Source organism: Rhododendron vialii, chromosome 1a, assembly GCF_030253575.1.
Source record: "Rhododendron vialii isolate Sample 1 chromosome 1a, ASM3025357v1".
Classification (NCBI taxonomy): domain Eukaryota; kingdom Viridiplantae; phylum Streptophyta; class Magnoliopsida; order Ericales; family Ericaceae; genus Rhododendron; species Rhododendron vialii.
The window spans coordinates 33,392,716-33,418,917 of record NC_080557.1 but is presented as its reverse complement, the minus strand read 5'-3'; the positions used below and the strand labels follow the sequence as shown (position 1 = coordinate 33,418,917).

Sequence of the window (26,202 nt, the reverse complement as noted above, 5' to 3'; positions counted from 1 at the left end):
TCATCGAACAAAGGGAGGATACGGGACACAAAATCTGCGAATTCAGACTAATAACCATATTCCATGAAAAAGTGCTCGACAAAAGGTAAAAGCGAACAATAACTATCATGCCTCAAGTAAGGAGAGCACTTTATTAACAAAATTGTAAACTAGTAGATGATATTGGGATAACGAAAGGAAAACATGCCATAATACTAACCATGCAAATATCAAATATTTAATCATAAAGGAATCTAGGCGCGCATAAGATCAACTAAGGACTTTTTCAGCTTCTCATGACCTTGGTTAGAATGAAAGGGTTAGCAAAATGGCGACAGTCATTTACTAGCTTGGATATCTACCCGATTGACCGCCGCCAACACTCAAAATCAACCAAGTCAACGGCCAAACCAATATCAACCAACTAATAAAGTGCTTAAACTAACTACTAAATGAAATGCGACAAAATGAAAGATAGAATGGTTAGCATGTCAACCAACCTAGACTCTGACCAAGTAAGGGGAATTTCTAACCACTGACTCACTATCACATCATCACAACACATCACCATCTCACCACCTCAATCGGCCAACTCATCGCTAGCATATCCAGCAAAATCATCGCTCACCTCTCCTTCATCCACTGGTTCGGGGACATACTTCACCCCATACTGCTGCACAAGGACCGATGTCTGCCATGCCAATTCTTTCACCTGCCTCCCCTGTTCCCTCATTATCTTTCTCCTTTCAATCTTTGCCTTCCTTTGACATTTAATTATCGCAACCCCTTGGCAGAAAAGCTTCTTGATCCATGACACCTGCTTTTCTTTCTTCGACAGCATAGCGGTCAAATAATCCCTGGCCTCCACTCACTTGTCTTTTGCAGCATGAGTTTGAGACAAGCTCTTCTCATCAAAACTATCATCAATTGACCCCGGAGAAAGTTCTTCCAATTTTTCATAAGCCCCCCTAACTCATTTTTCTTTACACAAGCTCGTAATCATATAAGAAAAAGGCATACTTGTAGTAATCAAAGTGTTAGACCTGAAATCACGTAACTGAGTAAAAATGAACATAGCCCAATCTACCATAAGATCACCTGCCGTGAAAGCATACAAAATCTCTCCACTTTTCCTCGATGGTTTGTGCTCCGTGCCTCAGGGGTAAAGGTTGAAATGTATGACTTTTTCAAGAACCTAAAACTTGCTTTGAACTTACTGGGCACATGAGGTATTGAAGCCTCCACGGGGTCTCGATAGAGGGCCTCATTCACAACTTGCAAATCAATCACCTCACCTTTCCTAGAGTCATTAATGTGGCTTTGGCTCTCCACCTCTTAACAAAATTTGCAAAGGACTCCTTTGCTTCCATTTTGGTGGACTCCAACTCACGAGTAGTCATCTTGAGTTGCGAGTTGTAGCTGTACTGCGAGACAAAGGCAGCCCCTATGTCTTCCCAAGTTCTTCTTTTGGAGTTGTTAAGAGACAGAAACCATTGAAAGGCAGGCCCAGAGAGAGTCTGTGGGAACAGCTAAGACATAGCCTCACTTTCCACACCCAGCAGCTTCATTGCAGCATGATAGCCAAAGAGATGAGTCTTGGGATCATCGCTCCCGTCGAGCTTAACCAAGTCAGGCATCTTGAATTTGTCGGGAAGCCTAGCATTAGGGTATAGACAAAGACAATCCAAGTCAATTCCTCATGCGCTGATCTTCTCGGATTTTGAGACAGCTTCTTCCAGATTAGCCATCTTGGCCATAAGAGCTGCCATGTCTGGGTTTTGAACTGGCTTAACAGCAGCAAGGTTCAGGTTTGGAGTAGACGCACGAGCCTCTCTAGGAATGGGCTGAACAATGAGACGCCCTGCATGATTTAGATCCTTGACAAAGACAGGTTCAGCATGAACATCCTCATCGTCCTCGCCTTCCTCTTCAAGCATTGGCGCTGGTGGAAGACGAGTGTTGATGAGATCATTCAGGCGTGTAATGGAGGCATCAATCCGAGTGGCCCTCTGTTGCATAGCAGTGATACTGTTCTGGAGGTTCGTCAGCATAGTTTCAAGACTGAGCGGTTGATTTGTCATCGTTGGTTTTTTTAGTGGAGCTTGATGAATAAGCTGAAGATGGGGAAGCCGGCAGTGTGGCTTTTTGCAATATCGATGGCGAACCCGACTGTAAGGTGGCCAACAGTGAACCTGGAGAAGCCTCTGTTGCAACTGACTAGGGTCCTAGCCTAACAAACCTTTAAACCGGATTCTGAAGACATTCCCAAGTAGGTTTGGCTCTTCCTTTCAGTACTCTCTTGTTCAGTGCAATGGTTCCAAACTAGACAGTAAAGTAAGTGAAAGCTTAGTGACGTTCCTGCAATAGCAATTAATTGCAAAAAAGAAATGCAATGTACACGTCATCGTCGTCGGTGTCCTCCTAGACTCTACAACTACAGACGAGTCTGTCTCATGATGTTCGAACGTTGCCAAAATCCTCGGAATTCTTTTCGAGGTGTATCCTTTGTTTAGAACCAACTAACACTAAGAGATGTCAAAATAGTCTAAGCCTTTGACTATTTCGTTCTCGAAGTTTCAACTTTGGAGCCAGAACAACTCGGTGTAGATGACGTGATACCAGAACCGGGGCGGCGTAGGCGACACAGCACCATAGCTTAAACGGTGTACATGCTACGCACGATAACCAAGGTGGTATAAGCATCACGGCATTCTCTCCGTTGTTCCTTATTTTCTGTTTGAAACCTCGATCGGGTATTTAGGCAAGGATTTAGAAAGTCTTGATTTCTCAAAGTCTTGTTAATCTAAGGACTTTGAAAAATGATAACATGCACCATCGAGATGCATGACTCTTCATCGAGCCATAGCAGCGTCCTCATAAGTACAAGACAGACTCGAACGAGAGACAACCTACAAGCCGCCCTAAACATGCTCCTACGTAAAACGGTATGTATGTACAGTGCATGCGATAGGGAAAGCAGTAACACATAGACAGTATATGGGGGTTAGATGCAAGTAAATCTTACCCTGCAGGTACCTGTCTTAGTTTGAAGAGTTCTAATGCTTTGTATATGCAAAGGCCGGTTTTGGTTCGTAACGGGTTCCTTGGACTAAAGCCAAGATATACCTCCCGCTGCCTGTGTAACCGTAAAGCAACAGTCAAACGGTAGAATGACTTATCATCGTTGAAGGTTGTTGGGCATTCGGGGTCCTCGGGCTCAGGTAAACCGTGCCGGCTTGCCAAAACGCTCCAACGCGGTTATCCAACATCGATGCAAATGAGATGTTAAAGAGTTTGATTAATGGAATAGAATCGCAAATTCGCAAATGTCTTTTCAAATTTGGCTCTCTTTATTAACCAATACTTAGAAGAAACTACACGAAAGAACAATCGGAAAAGCCCCAGTTAGGATGGCTGGACACGAGGTCCTGTTAAATCACTAATCCTTTCTTTAGCAGTGCGAAGCTCACTATTTTGACAGACTTTTGTGGGATTGTTCTCAAGCGTATTAAACTCTAAGTATAAACCGATATTGATTCGATATCTCCAGTAGAGTCGCCACTGTGGGCAGCGTGCCCGAAAAAAGGCGGATCGATGAGCGCGCTTTTTTGGCAGACGAGCGCTCAATCCAGAGTTGCCACTTGGGTTTGAAGGTTCGACACCCAAGGAACCAAACTTGAAACGCTCGATGCACTGTTTGATTTGAAAAAGTGAAGGAACCAGTCCGTCATAACCATATCTGGGTTCGGGAGCCAGGTTACGAGAGGGGAAGGGTTTTAAGGCACCCCTCTCGCCGAATCCAGAGATCGGTCTCTACTTAGACATTTTGTGAAAACATTTGTGATTCTGTTTGATTAATCAACTCTTTAGCCAATTAGGGCGGGGAACAGTTAATTGGGGATTAAAAATTTAAAACTATAACATTTTGCAGGATGTGATTGGAATATCATTGATGGATGAAATGATAAACAATAAGTGGAATAAAACCCAACACTGTGAAAGAACATCAAAACAGTGCACTATATGAATTTGTCATGCACAGCGGCCAACTTGCATGCATGGATATTCATGCATGCAAGCCCACCATTGTGCGACAAACCCATACAATCGCGCGCGGGTTGATATCCTTCCAATAGGTTGAATTTTATCCCCTTCTGGGCTCTGGAAGGACTAATGCTCACCCAGGACAAACCAAGCAGTTCTAAGTAGTTATAATATACAGTTTAAAGGCTGAAAAGCTCTACAATTTAACAGAACACCCCATAAACAGTGTGGGGACAAAACAACGACCTAAGGCCAAGTTACCTGTGCAAGGCCACTCACTGGTCAGAGACAAACTGGAGCGCGAGTATGGCGCTCCGGCGCGCGAGCATTGCGCCCTGGCGTGCGAGTGTTGCGCCCTGGCACGCACTGGTCTAAACCACTTAACCTGTGTTTGGTTTACATATTTCTGGGTTCTGGTATATGTCCAGAAAAATCCCAGGGATACTTCATAACAGTAGATATGCATATTGAACTAAGACTAATAGTTTTAACAAAAGAAAGCAGTAAATTGGTTGTTAGCATGCTCACAGTGGTCTATATGTAAATAAAGACATAAAACAGTAGGAAACCAATCCCCACACGGTCCAGCGCCCGCAGTCACAGAGTGGCGCGCGCGAGAATAAGACCGTCGCGCGCTGGTCCTTACCACTACGATTTTTAAAACCTTGCTAGCTTTAGGTCCAGGACTGGTATTGATTACCAGCCTTGACCTTGTCAGCCCCCCTCAGGGATCAGAACAGAAAATAGTAGGTATGCTATACCTTTGGTTTTTGAGTTTGAAAGGTGTTTGAGCTTTAAGGTTGATTGAGGTGTTTGTTTGAGTATTATGAGGAATGTGAAATTGAATGAAAAACACTAGAGCTTGTGTGCTTACTCTTTTGAATTTTTGTAACCTTTTTTATTTATTTTGGAACCCTTTGAATGGAAGAACCATAGGGGTATTTATAGGGAGAGATGAGGTGAATCTAGTTGGTGCAAGGAGAGAAGCTCAACCAGTCCACGAGGCTGGCTGAGGGTTACTTGGTGGTTAAGCTTACCAACCAATAAAAGTGATGGGGACAGTTTGGACCAGCGTGCGCGGGAGCCAGTCTGGCACGTGCGGGTTGCGCTTTGGCGCGCGAGGGTTGTGCCCTGGCGCGTGTGGGTTAACAGTCAAGCTTTGACTGTTGACCACACTTGGCAGGTTTGACCTGCGCGCGCGGGTTTGGGAGTAGCGCACGCGTGTACCACCTACTCACGCGTTGGTCAACGGTCAAGCTTTGACCATTGACCAACACTTGTCAAATTGTTTTGCGTGCACAGGCTCTTAAACCAGCGCGTTCTGGTAAGGTTTTTGGCTAAGGTTAGGGGTTCAAGGGTTTTTCAAACATTCAAAGCTCGAATATTTATCCATCTCGGGGTGTTCCTGATCCATTTCATCATTGGAGAATCAAAAACCGAAAGTAAACTAATCTAGAAGCCCAGATTGGGGTGTCTACATGATTTAAACCATGGCAAAAGATAGCCAGAAGACTGCCAAACTCACAATTAAAACTCGACCAAGAGAATACAGAACATTTAAATCACTCCCAATATTGCGAAAAAAAGACTCATCATCTTGTTGATAGAAATGGGATAGTTATTGTAAAAGCATATGAGTCTCATATGAAGGAGTGAAAGTTTTGAAAAATTGTTCTGTAATCTATTGCCATGTCTATCCTGGACTTAAAGAATAAAACCAATCTTTAGCACTATCACGTAAAGATGCTGGGAATACTTGTAAAAGAGCCCTTTCATCGCTAGTAAAAACTTTCTCAATGTCATCAATATGCGAAAATGGATTTTCTAAGGCCAAGCCATAAAATATAGGAAATAACACTGAACAATCAAATTGCTTTGCATACCCTCCATAGCACCTTGCAAAATAGGCCATAGTACCCCTTGCTACTCAGAGTAAACATGTATACACAAACTACTAACAATTAACTACCAGACTAGAGGGGCTAAGCCGCCACCTCATCTTAGCAACAAGATATGCGAGGGGTAATGCCACCACCTTGGCTAAGTAATGCAATCAACTAAACTAAACTACGAACAGACTCAGTATTTAGCTTAGCTTCATTACACCTCAGGTTATGATATGAAGATCGGTTAGAGGTATCCGCTAAGCTAAATACGAGCTACCAAACATACTACTAATCTACTAAGCCTAAACAAAAGTAGGATACTTACAGTGGTTTGTCGAACCTCCAAGAAAGCCATAATAAGATAATACCCGACAACGGCGCAAAAAATGCTTCATACATCAATATATCGAAATATTATCACTCTAAGCATAGGGTAAATACATCATTTAAAGCATAATAATTCGGAAGACCGAGATCATACCCAAGGAAATAATTAATACGGCTTGGATGGATTTGTAGATGTAAGCAAGATTTTCGGCCTTTAGACAGCTAACTTTGTTTTACTTTATGCAGTGGAAATTAAAAGGCTAAATTAAATTGTGAATTAACTAGAATAAAAGGCAGGCTAGGTCTAGGAGATCCTAACACTCACGACTTAAGTAAAATCACTCTTCTCATCCTATTACTCGGTTTGAGATACACAACTAAGGTCCTCAATCCGGAAGATACATGGTTCGATTACCAAGCTAGCTCTATAATTCATTTAGCAAACACCTCGAGCGACAGAGCTCCAAGCATCATGTGTGGCAAGTGGGCAACACTATTGCCTACACATGATCAAAGAGGTTAACACCTTAGTAATTTGACAAACAAATCCGAACTACACATCAATTTTTGAACCAAAGATTAAAGCTTTACGGCGAAAAATGCAATTTTTCTCAAGCCATGAGGTGTTATTCACCCAATGACTTAACCATAGAAAACTATTCACTCATATCTAGAGAGATAAAAGCAAGCAAAAATCTAGCTAACATATTGACTCAACAAAACTTGAAATAAACTAGAGATTATGATAGATCGGAAGCGTAGCTACAACTTTAATGAAGGTGAAAATAGCAAAAAAAACTTATTAAGGCAAAAAATTAAATATTAAGTGCTGGAAAATGAAGAACACCAAGAATAATTCAAAAAGTGATTCAAAATCTATACTAGATCTAGAAAAAGCAATACAAAATCTTCCTACTTTGGATTTGGTGACATCACACCATTTGTACTAGTCCTATTCGCGTACAGAATTTCCCAAAGATGCTTTAAAGATTTTGCTTTGAAGGCCCTAGGTATCGATACCTCACATTCATTGGTACCGATACCGAGCTGCTTAAGGCTGCTGCAAACCAATTCGGTACCGATACCCTATTTTCTTGGTACCGATACCGAACCCGCTAACTGGCTATAGTTAGTCCACTCGGTACCGATACATCTATTGAATTGGTATCGGTACCGAACCTCTTATCTTCAGCACTTGACTTTTGATTCTTGTCTTGACCTTTGTGCCGTCGGGTCACCTCTGGGTCTTTCCGGTTTTAGCTTTGGGGCTCGATTACACTCAAGTGTCATCCACGGTGCTAAGGACCACTTGTTTGCACGATTTTCCTGTCATGACTTGAAAACACCTTTACGCGCAAAAGTAGATAAAAACAACTAAATTAACAATAAAATCAAATTAAACTAGAGATTTAGCGCATCCTTATAAGTAATATCGGGTGCTTATCAGCTTATCAGCTTATCATGCCACCTTGCTTTGTGCGCGTTGGGCGCTAAAGGGTCTTGCCTACCCCCCTTAAATGAGTAAGACCTCACTTGCGGTAAATGACTTTTCGTTTCTCTTATTACTTTTGATAATAGCACGATGGGCTAATAGTCGACCCTTGACATCAAAGTCAATTATTTTTATGACCTGCGAATCACAAGCCAAACATAGTCCTAAGAATCCTTCTACTATGATCTATCCATCTTTAGAGACGAGGGGAGTACGGAACTTGAGGTTGGAGTGTAGGTGTAGTCGTAGCGGTCATCGCTCCTATGAGTTGCACAACCTAGTTAATACTCTGTATTGCGTTGGGGTTTGAGTTGGCATTGATCTCGGAATTCACATAATCGTAGGCAACATTGTCGTTGGTTACGCGTATTGTCCTTATTGGTGGGGTTGACAAAATGACCATAGAAAGTAATGTCGTTGCTCTTTTGTACCAATCTTGTAACGACTACTCCACAAAGTTAGGTTTAGGGTCTTGAGGGTTTCTAAATATCCGGTTCTCAAAAGGAAGTGCGTGCAACAACGTTCTCATACTGGTCCTACCCTATTTGATCTATTTTTTATCATTATCTACCTAGAGAAAGAAAATTCTTCTTCGACATGTACTCTATTTACTGAGTAGCCTCATTCGACAGTACATTTTCCTTCATTGTCGAGGTTTATCTCTTTGTCTTCTTCGTACTGGGATTCTTCATTTTTTTTTATCAGCCAACCAATTATAAAATGAATGGTTCCCCTATCGCTTCCTTTTGATTGGAGCCAACATTGATTTCATAACTCCTTGGAGTCTGAGTTGCAACAGGTAAATAAATATTTATATGATATACTTAGGTAGGATATCTCGTGATTTAGAGAAGTAATAGATACAGTAAACGTTTAGCTATTCGGATTTATAACCTCAGAATGTGGTATACCCAATCTACCCAAGGCCGAGTGTTGAACCTATGCTCTGATACCATTTGTGTAACGCCCCCAATTTTGGGAACGTAAATAGGCAATTTCATTGAAAAACTAAATGGAGTCTGGCTCAATATTATAGAATATTCTCAAAAGAGTAATCTTATTCAACAAAAAGAGGGTAGACTAGGGTTCCTATCTACAACTCCACCTGCTCCTCCATCCTAGCCAGCTCCTCAGCTCCAAAAGCCTCTAAGGTGTACTGTTCATCTTGATAATCTACAAGGTCTGACACATTATACCAGCGTCGCCACCGATATAATATGTCAGGGTCACCAAAGGTAACACTGTGAGCTTACAAAAGCTCAATAGAATATCCAAACCCACTAACCCTTAACTTACAAACAATAAGTCATAAAATCAACAGATTACAAGCAGGTTTAACAAAACGATTAACGATAGCACATCCATATTCACTATTCAAGTATCGTTGGTGTCTATGTTTTTCTGTGTTTCTCCTACGCGACTCATCGTAGACTGTGTCTCCATTTTCACTTTTCATAACCAAATCAACATTTTCAAAATCCGTTTTTAACACACCCAACCTCGGTTCCGCCGTTCCGGGTTCCCAAGTATCCTCACAATGGTTCCGCTGCACCGGGTTCCCATTGGCACACGATTGCATTGGCTCCGTACCGCGGATAACCAAGCCATACCTCACCATGGTTCCGCCGCTCCGGGTTCCCATGAGAACGCACACAATTCAAAACCCTCGGTTCCGCCGCTCCGGGTTCCCATTTGGGGTTTTCGAAATCTAAACCCTCGGTTCCGCCGCTCCGGGTTCCCGAGTATCCTCACAATGATTCCGCCGCTCCGGGTTCTCATTGGGTTTTTCACAAATCTTACTTTTGCACACGCACACAACTCACATAATGCCACCCAAAATCGGTCATTATGCAGTTTCAAAATATTTCCTTCCTCGAAAAACATTTCCTTTCATTAATCACACCCTAGGTGTCATGTTTCTACTTTCTCGATTCTCGTGTCTCGTTACATGCAAAGACTCCGCGGTAGGACTTTTTACAAACATAAATCATTCATTGTAATCTTGAAACTAAACTAGCAAGATCATCCAATTCTATATTAATAATCATGCTCATAAACATCCTAAAGATCAAAATACGAATACTTCTATTCAAGTGTCAAATTCTATCTTTCGAAAACCATTCTTTCTTTCTTTTGAGAAATTATAAGCAACATATGTTTATTTCGAGTAACAAGTTGATTAATTCAACATATTCCCCTTCCTTTTCATCTTTTTAAAGAAAACTCCATTCAAGTATTTCATGAAATTCTAACATTTCAGGCAACAGATAACCTTATATACGTATGACAGATAACTTTAGCAGACAACAGATAACCTTATATACTTTTTAACATACGGTTCTATGCTATACGTTGAGTTAGTGGAAGAGGGACTCTACTTATACTTAGGGAAGTGAGTAGAGAAAATCTACATGATCGTAATGTTATTTCAAGATTTTGTAAAACGAGCTTGCTAATTATTCCTAATACTTTAACTTGTCTTATCATAAACAAAAATAACTAAAGTTATACTAGGGAGAATGAGTAGAGATTTATCTACCTTGATCCGAAACTAGTCGGGGCCGAATAAGTTAGTTGGAAGTTTTCTACGTGCGGTGAAACTCGCGAATCTGGACCAAACTTTGGATGGCAGTAACTCGGTCAATATTTGGCCGAATATGATTGTTCTTGGGTCGAAATTGAAGCTCTCGAAGTGCTCTACAACTTTTGTGAAGGAAGTTGATCCTAGAAACTACTTTAGGTAGGAGAAAAATGGTGATAAAGGAGGAGACAGTATGCTGTCTGGAAATGAAAATCCGAGATTTTTACTGAACTTCGGATGCCAATATCTTTGTCATTTCTTCACTAATTGGGGTGGTTCTTGGGTCTAACTTGAAGGTTTCGAAGTTCTCTACAACTTTCCCGAAAGGAGTTGGTTCTAAAAACTACTTTAAGCAGGAGAAAAATAAAGATTTGTGAAGGGCAGTAAGCTGTCTGGAAATGGAAATGGGTTCTAGAGAGAAGTGAGAGCAAAGGAGTGAAGGTGTGAGTTGAAACTTGAAGTGAGCTTGCTATTTATAGGCAAAAGTCTTGGCTCCCTCTTCCTCCATATGGCCGGCCCCCCTCCCTCTCCATTTTCCCATGAATTTGCTTCATTGAGTGGTCATTTCATGCCTTTCAATCATGCCATGTCTTCCATGACTTGTCTTTTCCAATTTAGGCCAAATCTTAGGCCATCATGAAGGGTTTTATGGCTTGTCAAGTCTATGGGGAGGTTGCTTGTAAGAAAGAATAAAATCATTGGCTAACTTTGTACTTTGGAAGACTAGAATGGGTTGGCATGTAGTAAATAGGCTTAGGGCTATTAAGGTTGCTTGTGTAAGTGTCCAAAACACAATCACACTCTCCACCTCCCTCTCCCATTCGGCCTCTCTCTCTCTCTCTCTCTCTCTCTCTCTCTCTCTCTCTCGTCCTATGTATAGACATTTATAGGTATATAAGTACATGTATATATTCATCTAGTAAAGTAAAACCTAAGATAGTTAGGCCTAAGGCTAGGACATAGGTGTGCATGCATGCATGGCTAGTCTTGCTTCTTTTAGAAGCAAAATAATGGGATTCTATGTATGACTTGTCTTGTCATGCTTATTGGCAAGTCAAAGGTCTAATATCCAAGGGATAAAAATTTCCCTAACAATTATGGTCCAAGGGGTAAAGGAATATTGGTCATAATTAGGGTTTGAAATGACTTGTCATGGGGTATAATGATTACCCCTAAAAGTCTAAGGGTTCAATTAGGGTTCGGGGGTTCACAAAAGGCTCCAAGACGGTCAAAAAGGTCCAATTAGGGTTCGGGAAGTGTAACTAGGAGAAATGGTAGTTTGGTTTGTCCAACAAGTCGGTTGGAAACTAACCTTACTCGCCAAGTAGGATTTCTAGCCAAGAAATATAATTTAAAGATTTTATCTAACTCGTTAGGAAAATATACAAGTGCTTTTATAAGCATACTTGTTTTTAGAAAATGACTAGATTGCTCGGCGTGAAAGATATAATTTTATAAGTCTCAAATCTAATTATGACGGATTATAAAAAATAAAAAGAAATTTTTAGTAGCAAATCCAAGTAATTAAAATAAAATTTAAATATTTAACGAAATTTTTATTTACCAAAAATCAGGGTCGTTACAATTTGTAACGCCCCGATTTTTCAAATAAATTTTGGAGGCATTAAATAATACAATTTTATTGAAATAACTCCAGAGCAACTCTAGTCTTGATACATATCCCAAGCATACTCAATCTCTGCCCTTGGTATTGCTCCTGTGTCCAACTGCTCCTCCATTGAATTCTGCACCCTCTGGCAAATTGATCGCCGAAGCAACCGATTAACAGGATACAAACGTATCCGTGAGTGATAAATCTCCCAGTAGAATAATCTAATCCAACTACCCCTCCTACTTTAAAGCTAGGAAGCAAACAATATAATATCGATGCGGAAGAATTAAATAGAAATTTCATATATAATCGATTTATTACTATCTATTAGTCTGACGTGTGATCTAAGATCTAAACCGCGAGACCCTTTCTCCCCAACTGCTAGTCATGCCCTGTCCCATGAGATCACTTCTTTTTGCTGTCGTGGATTGTACCCAAGTTATATACCCAGAGTGTATCCCTCTCATTACAAACAAAGGGAAAGCTTATCATGCCCGAATTATAACTAGGGGTAGCCTATCTTAATCACCACTTCACAATCACCACTGGACTCTTGCTAGTTTCAAATCATCACTAAACTCTCGCCAATTTGGAGACTGGGCCTCTGTTAGCACCTATTTCAATTCACATCTCAAAAATCCTCCTGTAGGCAATCTCTAACATCTCAATACTTGCCAATTTATTCATTACCTAGCACCGTCCAGGTGAATTTTATTCGCATACAACCTCATGTCTCTAGGGTCCAATTTAGCATATAAATCAAGAGTTGGAGCAATATACAAATAATCACAATAATAATTGAAATAAACAATAAACATAAAAATCATGTAATTTTTTATGAAGGGCAAATTTTCGTAGTCGTCCCTCTAGTTTTACGGTTGTCTCAATTTCGTCCCTCTAGTTTCAATTGTCTCAATTTCGTCCCTATAGTTTGTTTTACGCTCCAAATTGGTAAAATCGTTGACACCGTTAGTGAAACTAACGGAAAAATATGATTAAAAAAATTAAGTGCTTCAATTTTCAATCCGATTGAACCGGTGCGAAGATCTTATTTTTTTGATCATTTTATCATAAATAGTCGTAATGAATTTTTGGCTCTAAGGCCTTTCAACGAGCACCTGAAGAATCCTTATTTAGTTTCAGAGCTCTCTTAGGGTGCTCATTGAAAAACATTAAAGCCAAAATTTTATTATGATCATTAAAGATATAATGATCAGAAAAATAAGATATTCGCACCGGTTCAAACAGATTAAAAATAGGGACACTTATTTTTTTACACCATTTATATATTAAAAAATATATTTAAAAAATTAAGTGTTCCAATTAGGGGAGGAAATGCTCTAGTAGTACTCTATAGGCTATAGCCAGGTCATCCTCCTTTAGGTCTTCTAGCAAGACCATCCTTTCTAGGTGATTTACTTCGAGCTTTTCCTTTTAAAATAAGTCAATTCTTTATTGGCGAGCCCAACAAGATGAATCCTCTCAAGTCGTTCCTCTCTAGGTAGAGCCCAACCAATCTACCAGCGAGGTCATTGTCTCAAGTCATTCCTCTCAAGTTGTTCAACCAAGTCATCCTTCTAAGACGTCAATGTGACAAAAACCGTGGACTCCCCTAATATTTAAGCCACCACATGACGAGACCTTGTAAAAGGCCAAGGCAAGAAACATATTGGGTATCTCACCTTCCTACTAAAAACCCTGCCCTAATGTTATTTAATCTTTTCCTCCTACTTTGGTTGTCAAAGGGTCTTTGGCCGGCGCCCACAGGTGCTGCTAAGGCCTTCAAACCGTGTTTTGCAGGTCAATGGAGCAGAGAAGAGATCCCACCAGATTTGGACGGAGTTTTGTTTTGAAGGTCATGGGATTGAATTGGGCTTCAAACCTATAGCCTTGAACTAGAGGTGGCAAATGAACGGATTTTGGACGGATAGAAACGGGTCGTGTGTTGAACATGAGTGGATTGAATACGAGTCAATAGTATGCGGGTTTAAACAGATCGGGTCCAATATGGGTCAAGCTAGACCCGACCCGACTAGTTTTATTTCCTTTTCTCCTTTTTTCAAATAATAACACAACCAGTTTAACTACATTGCTGAGTTCTTCATCATCTCTACTGAATACAAATATTCCAATTAACTTTTCCAGTGCCTTTGGAAATGTTATTCAACTTGTTTCTCTGTCGTTTTTCTTGAATTTTTTTTTTTATATCGCCATCAAATTTCGTTTGGTTGAAATATAATCATCTTGCTTTCCAAAAAGAAATAATGTAACGACTTTTCAGAAAATTTGCTCTATATAGTAAGAAAGAAAAGTGTATTTGATTAAAAAGAAGAAGATGTTAATATCATTTTCCACAATAAAAGCATTAAACTGGAGGATAGCAAATTCAAGAAACAAAAATAAGAGCATAAAATAAGAGACTGAAAATGCGAGTGCGATGAGATTTAAGAGTGGGCTCTCACATAAGTAAAAAAAAGATGCGAGCGCAATCTTGACCGAGACTCAGAAGTTTGCTCGCACCTAAGTTAAAAAAAAAATTGATGCGAGTGTAATGTTGGTCAAATATGGACCAAAAAGTTAAAAATATATATATTTTAGATAAAAATCACCGATACCAAAGATTTCAAATCTTATTAGTTTATAATTAAAAAAATATTTACATAAGTGCCCTCTAATTTATTCTCACTGAGTCCATTTATATTGTTACTTGGAGTTTTATGCTTTATTTTTTAGTTATAGGAGTAGGTATTTGGATGCTTTGATGGAAAAAAAAAAAGAAAAAGAAAAGGCGAAGTCAAATTTTACTCGGTGTCAAAACGAAACGGTGGTCAAATGAATTCAAATTGTGCATCCAAGATATCATGGACTATCAATTGTAAAGCACCAAATCATTTTTCCAAACCTACATCTCGGCACGTGATCCATAAAGGAGCCAGTAAAATGCAATTTTAGAAGAATTATTTGAATTCGATGGAGGGGGGAATTGGATTGTAGTGAGAGAATCAGATAAAGACAGGGAAGAGAATGTGCACAAAAGAAAGAGACGTTGAGCCAGTTTCAATTCTAGCCCATATTAACTTATTTTTAATTCATCTAAATTCATGTAAATATAGGTTGATATAAATTCAAGGGAAAAAGACGATACATGACGTGTTTTGATAATTAATACCCGTCAAGAACATGCTGAAAACATTTGTTAATGCTGAAAATGTCCTTGGAGGGTATTAATTATCAAACAAGTCCTTGACCGTCATTTTCCCTAAATTCAACCCATCTAAAATGAATTACTCTTTTCTACCATTGACCGCCCTTGCCAAGAAAGCCGTTCTCTTTGATAAGTCTTTTATATATACATATATATATATACATATATATGTATTTATCTATATATATATATACATATATATGTATATATGTATATATATATATAATACGAGATTTTATCTAGTCAATTTAGGTAATTATATCGAAGAAAAATATTGAAATTTACAACAACAAATGAATTTAATTTTATATAGCTCATGAACCAAATAAGAGTAATTGCAGACAATAGGAATGTAGAATCAAACGAGATTTCCATTCGAATTCCAAGCAATTAAATAAATTTTTGCCCTAATTCGTATTTTTAATCCATCTAATCCAAGTGCCAAGTAAAGGAGTAACGTAAGCCTAGCCTCCAGGGGATGATCAAATCAACTTGTGGTCAAACTCGACTTGGGTGGCGAGTCGTTTCTACGGTCAACCGGGTGTGGCCACGGATGAGCTGGGCAAAACCGACATCGATCGATGCATATCAATACACTTGTAGTAAAAGATCATAGGTGGGTAAGCCAAGGCATTGTGTGAATTTACCTTAATGCCCTCAGAGGTTTTCCTTTCCGTTTGTGTTAACGCCTGATCGTGAGAGTTTGGTTCGCACGTGTTAACGCTCGATCGTGAGAGCCGATTTCGCCGAATTGTTGTACTTTTCCGTTCGATCGTGAGAGAAGCGGCAGAGACGTCGTCGGTCATGCGGTTTTCAAGCATGAAATTGGTACTGTATTTGTTGATTTCGCCGAATTCTTGTACTTTCTCCGTTTTTTGGATCGGCACCGAATTGTTGTACTTGTTACGCTTGACGTCGTCTTTGAACGAGAGGCAGGCTTTGTTGTACTTCGGTTCCGTAATTTACTGAATTTTTGTACCTGTTAAGTCCAAATAGTTTCCCTAACTCATCATGACGGCACTGTTGCTTCGGCGGTCGACATCTTTAAAGGAGATGGGAGATCAGTTGGTGCTTCAACGCATTCCGTTCGTGCTACAATCAGAGAGGAGGTGTGAGAAGAGGTAAAGTATTGATTTGTATCCAATTTCGATTTCGATTCGATTCCATCATTAAGGGCAAAATAGTTTTCGAGACCATCTTTTTTTACAGATTTTATGTATGAAAGCCAATGGAATAGGGATGCTATAACTCCCAGTTATGTGTTCAACTAAAAAAAAAACTCAGACGCAGTTCTACCCTAAGTTTATTGGTTAATAATTTCCAGTTTCGATTCTGATTTGCTATCATACTATCAATATATTAGCCATCTTTGATTTGATGTAATTCTTGGAATTGCCCGTGAAGGTTTCGTGCGCTTAGTATGGTTTTAAGCTTCCAAGATGCTTTGGCATCTACTTGCCCGCACTTTGTCGAAGTTTTACGGGTGCGGCGCATTAGGATTGGGAATGAATTTGGAGCAGTGTACTACCTAAGGAGTTCAAATGATACAGTTGTACGGGTTGGAGAGTCAGCGTCACAAAGCACGCATAAGTTACGATACATCGCTGATGTGCCTTTCATAAAGAAATATTTAGCTTTGTTTGAGCTTGGTGAACAGTTTGAGTGGGAAAAAGCTAGGGACTTTGAAGATTGGTTGAGTTCGATTGTCAATGCAAGGCCAAGGTTCATTCAGCCTTTTTACCGTTCGTCCAATGCTTTACCTGTTCTTCCTACTCCCCCCCGCGGTATTGCTAATTAAAAACTTAGATTGAAAACACTTTCCAGATTACAGTTCTATCTGTAAGTATTGATAATAAACAACTAAAATTTGTTCAAACTCATTCTTTTGTAGATCATCACTGCTGTTGGTTTGTGGAAGTTGTCCAAATCAGAGAGAATATGACAGTGGTGAGATTTTAAATACCATTTCAGTACAAGATTTCAAATGTCGTGTAAGAGTTAGTTATTAATGATTTTTGCATGCCCGTTTAAGGTTGGTTCGAATTGTTTCTTTAAATGCAGACTATACCGGAAGAGTTTGTTCCGTATATCTTTGCAGCACCAGATGCTGTAGTGATAATCCATAGTGGTGCTCGGTACTTCCATGTGAAACTGAAGAATGATGAATTGACTGTAGGTTGGGATCATGTTGCTCTTAGCCACAATCTTGGAAGGAATTATATCCTTATGTTTGGGTTAGTTGGACACCTGCAATTCGACCTATTTGTGTTTGATGAAGAAGGGTGTGAGATTAGCTATGATTGGTCTACTACTCTACCAATTCATCAAACAAACGCTCCGATAGGATGGGATGCAGAGTTGGCCATGTCTAATGCTAATGCTTGTGAGTATGCAATTACTATTACATTTGTTATTTTGAGTAATTCAAAATAGTTGCTAATACTTTGTGTGCATACCTACAGCTACGGCTTTAACTGCTTGTCCACCAAGCAGTTTTATGGCTTCTAGGCATGCATTGCGGTGCAATCTACTACTGTCGCCTTCTGATCTAGAGATGCTGGTTAGGCTTAATTATGTGATCAACTCTGAAAACTCTATAAAAAAATATATTTTTGGATGTATGCCTGCATTAAAAGAATCTTTGGCTTTTACTTCTAGGAACTGCCTCCGCGATTCCAGCTATTTTGCCAAACTCATGGCTATGAATATTTTAGATTGGTGTCGAGAGGAAGAAGTTGGTTTGTGCGGTATGTGGCTGGGCACTTTGTTGGCTATGGTTGGAAATTATTTGTTGGCGAACACAAACTTGAGAGCTCTGACATGTTGGTGCTGAGTCCCGATATCAACCTCCAATTGCATACCATGGTTTTCAGTGTGAATGATTGCGAGCGTATCTATTGGTGGTACTAATGTTAATCTCGACCACCCGCCCTGTTGTGTCCAGTGACTTGTACCTAGATTTCAGCAGGCCAGTTCAGTGGAATTCTAGGAATAATTATGTAGGAAAGATGAGCTTGTGCTCTGGTTTATCTTCATTTTGTAGAGTTTCTTACAATGACAATGGCTCACATCTTTTTGAAAAAGCCATTTTTGTATTGACATCTGCGATTGTAAAGTGTGCCAAGAACACACTGACTTTGTAAATAGTAATGAAGTTGTATCCTGTTGTGTTTACCTTGTGTTAGTTAAGTTGGATGTGCTTTTGTATTGGTATAAGTATATTTCCCAGTTACTGGAAGCTGAAAAATCCATTTTTGACCATTACGTAGTTGGGATTCTGTTTGATACTTGGAAAACCAAGAAAAGTATTTGTCATTTTGACTTGCTTTGCTTCATCTACCTTTTGATGATTGCCGCATTTATCCAAATGTCTAGATATCTAGCTGACCTTTACTTTTTAAAATAGACAGCAGTTATGATCTAGCATAATTAAACCTTCAGTTGCAAGGTTATTTTTCCTTTTGAATATTGTGGTTTATTACCCTTTGAAGTTCTCCATTCTCTTGCATTTGCCTGTACATTTACCGCAAGCGATGGATTTTTTCTCATTGGTATCGTTTGAGTGCAGCCTTTACATTTTGAATTCTGAAACTTAAGTGCCTCTTTAGGAAGAATTAAAGGGATTCAAGAAAATACAGAAAGGATTTCAAAATTACTGGATGAGGCAAGTCGGCAAAAGCTATGTAAGGAGGGGCTTTTTCCCCCTGGGATTGAAGATTGAACCTTGTAAGTTTCCAATCACATGTGCAGGCTGAATCTTTTGTGGGAATGTGTTCTCTTTCTCTCTCTCTCTCTCTCTCTCTCTCTCTCTCTCTCTCTATATATATATATATATATATTTATATAAATAAATGAAAACATACAGTACTCTGGAAATGTATTTTCTCAAACAATACTCGGTCATGCCGAACTTCTCTATGTGTGTTTTGTTTGGGGATTGCTGTATATTAACCATAACTTTGTTTGTACTTTACAGTGAGTAATAAAGCCATGGCCTCCTGTCTTTGGTGGTACAAAAAGTATTCTAATATAGCTTGCTGTGCGAAGTATCTTGGTAGATTTCCGCTTACGAGCATACATTTCCGTTAAAGTATGCACAAATATTGGTTGATTTCCTCATATATTCTTTGACAGTGCTTATGAATCTGTTTGTTTATGGAAATACTGGCACTTGGACACTGCCTATGAATCTCTTTGTTTCTGCAAATCCTGGCATGGCTTTGGATGGAATTGAGAAATGAAATAACAGAGTGGCAAGCTGTATGAACTTGATTGAATTAATAAGCCCAACCAGAGAAATTTGTCGAACCAAATTCAAAAGCAGTCCATGGATGAGTTTCAGTTTGTCAGAAAATGAACTGCATTTTGTAATGGGGATTTTTATCGTTTTGATGCTTCTATCAATATGTCTAGGCCACTCTCCTTTCCCACCTGGAGGAAAAAATTGAATGAAACAAAGTGATTGAAGAAATGCTTTTCAGACTAAAGTGAGTTGGTTGTTCGGTGTTTCAAAGATCAATAGCTTGTTGTTCTTTTATGGGAGAGGAAGTATATTAAATATTGGGGTTGAGAATGGTTATTTTAACTACATTTTGGGTGGAAAGAAACTATTTGGTAGGTTTTAGCCATGTTTATAGCAGTGTTAGGTAGATAAATGAGGTTTGGATCATGTGGTTTAGTGTATTATGGTATTGTCATTGTTATTTTGCTATGTTTCTATTAATGTATAAACTATTATGCAGGACTTTGTGAGAACCTTTAGATGTAATCTGGAGGATGACGTTTTGGGCACTATTTCTATTTCAGGTGCACATGCTACGCTTGATTTGCGACCAAAGGAGATTGTTTCCCAGCAGATGCCTTGCCATACTGATAGAATTCCTTCTTTTGGAGCTTCGAGATTTTTTGTATGTTGTTGTTACTGATTTGGGCTATATTGGAATGGTTGTATTGGAGTAAAATGGGTTAGAGCATATTAACCCTTGGTAGTATTGCCCGTGTCTTCGTTGGAGTTGGAGTAGTTGTATTAAGGAAGGTATGAAATATTTTCCCCTGGCATGCAACCAAAGATCTGAGAATTAACCAAATCATTTTGCCAACAATTTCTGTGTAGGAAAAAGATCCTCCTCGTACTTGGGGTTGATGTTGATGCCTTTCTCGCTTACGAATCAATAGGTTAGGGGATTTGAGAAGGACACTGCAGGGTTTTTGTTTGTGTGGATTTTATCAGACTTGGTTGTCGAAATTTTTTTCGCTGTGGATTCTTGGGTTGCTATCACGGACTCAAAGAGGAGTGGGAGAGAAATTATGAAGAAAGGGTTTTATTTGTTATCAACAATGTTTAAGCAAGCTGGTGTTATGAGGTGTTTGGAGTTTCTGCTTTATGGGTCATTTACCAGATGGACATTGGCTCAGTATTTTGGGATGTTGTTTGCAAGCTGCAACAGTGTGCCAATCAAGAGTCGAGGTTTACTTCATGATAGCTTGCCTGATATTTTACTTTGCGGCGAGATCTAAGGATGTGACTTCTCTTGGAAGGATGTTTGGGCAGAGAGAATTAGAGGGTTTTGTCCAGGGCCAAAGATGATCTCTGTGGAAAAATGGGTTGTGGGTATTCCCAAAGTCCAGTCATGGCATAGAAATGGCCGTAATCCGTAGGTTCTTTTTCCCTTTTTTTAAATGGCAGTCAATATGGGATTCAACAGTGCCATTGTTTCATGATGTTTCCAGCACTGTGCTTGGTATGCTAAATCGTGAGCCAATAGATGACTTGTGTGCGCTCGTGCAACAATGTCTCGTGTATATGGTGTTGCAATCTTGGTTTCCATACAGCTTGTGCCCTGGAGTAAATGTTTTGCTCAGTCACTGTAATGCAAAAGAATGGTTATATTTGGCTTCATTTTTTTATGTTGCTTATGATGTTAACAGCGTGGAATTACCAAATTCCTTGGTTCCATGTCAGATTGATGGTACCTTTTCTATTATACCTATAAGCAAAATGCTTTCTGATTGCCAAAATCATCTCCGATTATCTATCTCCGATTATTTGTCAATTGATGTCCGATTAACAAGAATAATGAGTGTAATTTGAGTTGAAATTTTTTTTGAAGTTCCCATCCAAACAAGAGTCCTCCTGTTTGCATGGAAGATTTATAGAGAACCACGCAAAAAAAAAAAACACGTTTAGGCCCATTTCGGATTCTACAAAAATCTAAAAAGATATCCATAAATTTTTTAATATTATTTTATAGAGCCTTGTAAAAAATCAGCTCCAATGAATATCGGTAAATATTACTTCTGAATTCGCAGAGCGAACTAAGCACATAGAAGAAGTGTACAAAAGGAAATGCTATCCATATTGTTCTCATATTTGAAAGCAGATGCAAAATTAATTTTATGTTAAATTCAACCTAGCGTTGATGAGATGATGTGGATTCAAATTCAAATAAGGGGATTTTTGTAAAAAATATGAACGTAGGACAGCTCTACGATGACCAACGATGGTCAACATCTCAGAACTAGAATGAAATGGACAATGAGAAATAATTCCTGAGATATTAAGTGGTAGATTCATGAAACGTTCATCTAACGAAACTGTCTTTCCTTTGGGTAAATTCAAAGGTTTTAAGTAAAACATTTAAAATAATAATAGTTATGGTTCTCGCTTTCAGAGATACTCTTCCCAAAATATGAGACCACATATGATTGCCGTTTTATTTTTTTGACATTCTATAAACCATATATCATATCAGATATGAAACTTGTAAAGACCCCATTTGGGACTTTTAAGGCACGAGGGAAATAAAAACTAAATTTATAAGTGTACAAATATAACTATTTAGCCTTCATTGTAAAGAACTGAATTTTTGGGCTTTTTGTATGTTTTTTTTTTATATTCAATTTTAGTTAAATTTGAGTGTTATATATAAAATATCTATATATTCCAATGGCTTGGATCTTGTATCGGTTATGTACGACTCTTAATCGTTGGTTGCCAATATGAGATCTGAGTCATCGGATGCATAATCTGACGGACTGGAGGTGGCGATACCGTAATCCGATGACTCGAATGTGTGTAATACGATACTGCACGCATCACTTATAATACCTCCCCCGAGTGTATGAAATAAGGCAGCTAAGATTCTTAGTTTTTGGCATCACAAAACAGATCATTTTCTCATAATACTTCGCTTTACGAAATAACTCATTCCTTTATGCTAAGTTATCTTTAATTCCCACAATAAATATTTATTCCTAAATTAGTAGTTATTTTAAGAATCCCTAAGCAAAACTTGGTCATTTCTTTTGGATTTTGTTTGGTTGTATTTTAAACGTTCAATGTAGCTGGAATGAACTTAGTTCGAATGTAACTGATAGAAAATTATTCTAAAAACATAATAGTGCCACCAATTGTGGTAGCCTGGATGGCAAAAGCCTTCTTCATTCCCAAACAAGATTTGGGTTCAAGTCTTATCAGTGGCAGCGAAATGGGGGACTTGTTTCATTGTCATCCTGTACTTAGCTGATACTGTAGTGGCAATCTATACTCGCAGATAGTAATTATAACTCGAACCGAACATTTGACCACGGATAGGGAGCTTCCATGGTTACGCAAGGGGATTATTACGTTTGTCGCCCCTTCCACTTTTTTGCCAGTTAAAAAAAAGGACACAATAGTCACCATGTGCAGCAACTATTCCACCAACTGTGCAGCACGGGATAAAATTTACTGTTTCGTTGAAAATATACTGTGCTGACAGTTGCCGACATGAGTACCAGAAATTCAGGTCTTTGAACGGCGCTGGCTATGATTTCCTCCCCTTCTTTTCGGGTACACGATCACTGTCTTCCTCTTCGTTAATTGCCACATTTGCTTTTCTCATCAATATACTGCGGTAGCCACACCTCAAAATGGGAAACCGAAGTTGTGCGGATTTCTTGAGCTTTTCCCACTGAGACCACTATTGTAAGCAGCATTTCAAGCTTCAAAACAAACACAGCATTTGTCATTGCCTAATTAGCGGCTCGATTAAGCCTATAAGAAAGCAGGTGCATGATTTCCTATCTTTTAGGTTTCCCATTTTCCGATTGAATATTTGTTCTAATCTGTATTGTTTAAGCTTTGTGTTTTATAATAAGAGAATTGTATGTTTAGTTCATTAGTGCCACTTGAAATGATGAACGTAGTGGATTAACCATCTTGCTATCATGGTTGAATCCAACAAGTTACCCAATTTGAGAGCATTTAATATTTTGACTGAATCAACAGGTTTACATAAATCGAAAACCCTTTTTTATCCTCGATTTTGTATTTATTTTCCAAAGAAAATAGATTGCAATCTTTATTAATATCTAATGCCCTCTTTTAGGGACCTTTGCCTGGAAAGTTTTAAAAAATGAAGGCACATTCATGGCCACTACTACAAAAAATTCTTCCACGGCCAGAGGAATCACATGCATCCCCTGTTGCTGTTACGCTGGACAACCAAAGATCAGGCTCAGAGTCTTCTGTTAATAATGAAACTAATCAGAATTACGAATGGCTTAGGGATGAAGTCATTGAATTGGTTCGCATTCTAAAATCTACAGCTATTGGCAATAAATTACTGACAGATGCGTTAGAACAAAACACAACATTGACTCTTTTGCGCCAATGCGATCAAATGGTTCAAACTGAAATTGATGGAGCAAGAGGACGGGATGTAGCATGATTCGAAAGAATTTCACCGCAGCATTCAGCTTTTGAGATAGTGTAGTTGTATTCTGCTTATGATGAGTATTGTGAGCACATATGCTAAACTTTACGTATATTTTTCAACATCTTCATGAGGTGGAATTAGGCTCATGTGGCTTTATATCGTAAGACTTGCTTATTTGTAATAAAATTGAATGATTTTATTCCTCTCTTGTTATTATCATATTGTTAACTTCAAATTGTAATTGCGCCTGATGTTCTTCTGAACATTTAAAGGTACTTTAAGTTTCCCATGGCTATGACTATTCAAGATCAGTTGGCTTCTACCTGTCGCAACTTTGTGCGTATCCTACGTGTCCGAAATGAATACTTTCTTATCGATAAGAGGAACAAAGGTGTAAAAGTGGGACAAGTAGTACATGAGCATCATGGCATATGGTATTCTGCTGATTGGACTTTCATTAAGAAGTATTCAAGTCTGTTTGAACTTGGAGAAGTATTTCGATGGAACAACTCTGCAAACTTTTACGACTGGCTGCGATCAATCTTAATTGTTAATCCCAAGTTCATTGAACCGCATCTCCGGTCTTTGAATACTTTGCTTACTCCTCCAAGTGCCGATGTGAATTTAGTTCGTAAGTTTTACGCAACATAATTCGAAATTTCAAGTTATGAAACTTTATGTTCATATCATACACTATGTTAACAAGTGAGCTAATGGTCTTCTGCTCTACTATATAGCACAGCAACCCTCTTGGTTCATTTCCTACATCACTCATATCCACACCCACATGAAAGTGGTAAGGTTTATCTCATTCCCTGTGGTCTGATTAAGCATACAAAAATCCCCAAATCTTCACGGTTACTTTGCATTATGCAGAAAATACCAAACAATGTGATGCCATTTCTTTGTTCACCACGACAAGCAGTTGCTATTATTAACAGTGGTAGTAGACGTTGGTTTGTCAAGCTTAAAAATGGCAAGTTAAGAGAAGGATGGTATGACATTGTACGGGAGCATGACATGCATCAAGACTATGTACTGTTGTTTGGATGTGTGGGTCACCTTCAGTTTGATCTTTTTGTGTTTGATGAACATGGCTGCGAACTCAATTATGACTGGTCTACTGTTCTTCCAATTGAACAACCAAATGCTCCAGTTAATTGGGATAGTGAGCAAGAACTTTGCAATGCAAATGGATGTAAGATTATTTAGATTAAAATTTTATTGCTTATAGTATATCATTATTTATAGAAATTAACAATGTCATTTACATTTGGTGAAGCTATTATGCGTACTGCTTGTCCTCCACGTAGTTTCCGAGCCTCTAGACATGATCTAAGGTGTTATGTAGTGCTTACAGTTGACGATCTGCAGAAATTGGTAAGGAGGATAAATTTAATGCATTCTTATGTTTGCATAGTCAATCCATACTTAAAGTATGTATTTTTTTTTACGTAGAAAATGCCTGAGCACTTCAAGAATTCGTTCCAAGTACATGGTCGTGAAGACTTTACACTGGTGTGTAAAGACAGACAATGGATTGTTCAGTATGTAGACGGTTGTATCACTGGCCATGGCTGGACTCAATTTCTGCAAGCACATCTTATGATTGCTGGTGATATTTTGGTGCTTAGTCCAGATATATGTTTGCATCTGCACAGCATGGTATTTGGCTGGAATGACTGTGAGCGTATCTGCAATTGGTATTGACGTGCGCGTGAAGCAGCTAGAAAGGAATGGGTTAGTTCGTTTTGAGAAGTGTATTGGTCATCTACAGTATCTGTTTAATATCTGCAAAGCTTTTGGAATTTATTAGCCAACATGAATGCTTTCTATACTTTTGTATTACTTAACTTGTGGCTCTGCCAAAATTTAATATTATTTGGCTAATGATGGTAAGTGTACTTAATCCTAATGTCCAATGCTCTATTTCGTATCTTCTATGAGATATGCTTGTAACTGTGCCAAACTTAATATTTTGTGGCCAATGATGGTCAGTGTAATTAATACTAATGTTTGATGGTATTTCATTTCTGCCATAAGAAGCTTAGAGATTTGTACGTAAATGCAGGCGTATCTACACAATACCCATGGTCTGCAATGGTTTCAATGCAAACCTTACCCAATTTTTACTTGAGTTTCATCTTAGATTGAGGCATCCATATTTTTTTTTGGGGTAATTTACCTTGAAATAGGAAAAAGGCTAAGCGAATATACAGCTTGCAAGGGGCATACCCCAAGAAGAAAAAAGACAAAAACAAAGGTTTTCATTCCATTTAACAAATGGTAGAGAAACACATGCCCAAAAAAGGTATACACAAAAGATGAAGTTTACACTTGCTGTTACTTCAATCAGCTGCAGCAGCAAACTTTCTCA

General features: G+C 38.8%; 2 protein-coding genes across 3 annotated transcripts; both read left to right on the top strand.

Annotated features, from left to right (window-relative positions):
* Positions 1-15,947: 15,947 nt before the first annotated feature.
* LOC131325997 (uncharacterized) lies at positions 15,948-18,298 on the top strand. Of its 2 annotated transcripts, none has more exons than XM_058358540.1 (5): positions 15,948-16,247; positions 16,531-16,910; positions 17,018-17,073; positions 17,188-17,509; positions 17,785-18,298. In XM_058358540.1, coding segments are annotated over exons 1-5 (870 nt in total). In that variant the 5' UTR covers positions 15,948-16,137; the 3' UTR covers positions 17,787-18,298. The 2 variants fall into 2 exon arrangements, with proteins under 2 accessions (XP_058214523.1, XP_058214530.1); XM_058358547.1 differs by lacking the exon at positions 16,531-16,910 and adding an exon at positions 17,589-17,686 and having other exon boundaries at positions 16,167-16,247.
* Positions 18,299-25,029: 6,731 nt separating this feature from the next.
* On the top strand, positions 25,030-25,584 carry LOC131326021 (uncharacterized). Its single transcript, XM_058358567.1, has 2 exons — positions 25,030-25,205; positions 25,284-25,584. The coding sequence occupies exons 1-2, from the start codon at positions 25,086-25,088 to the stop codon at positions 25,533-25,535; spliced, it is 372 nt and encodes a 123-aa protein (XP_058214550.1). The 5' UTR covers positions 25,030-25,085; the 3' UTR covers positions 25,536-25,584.
* The last annotated feature ends 618 nt before the right edge of the window (positions 25,585-26,202 follow it).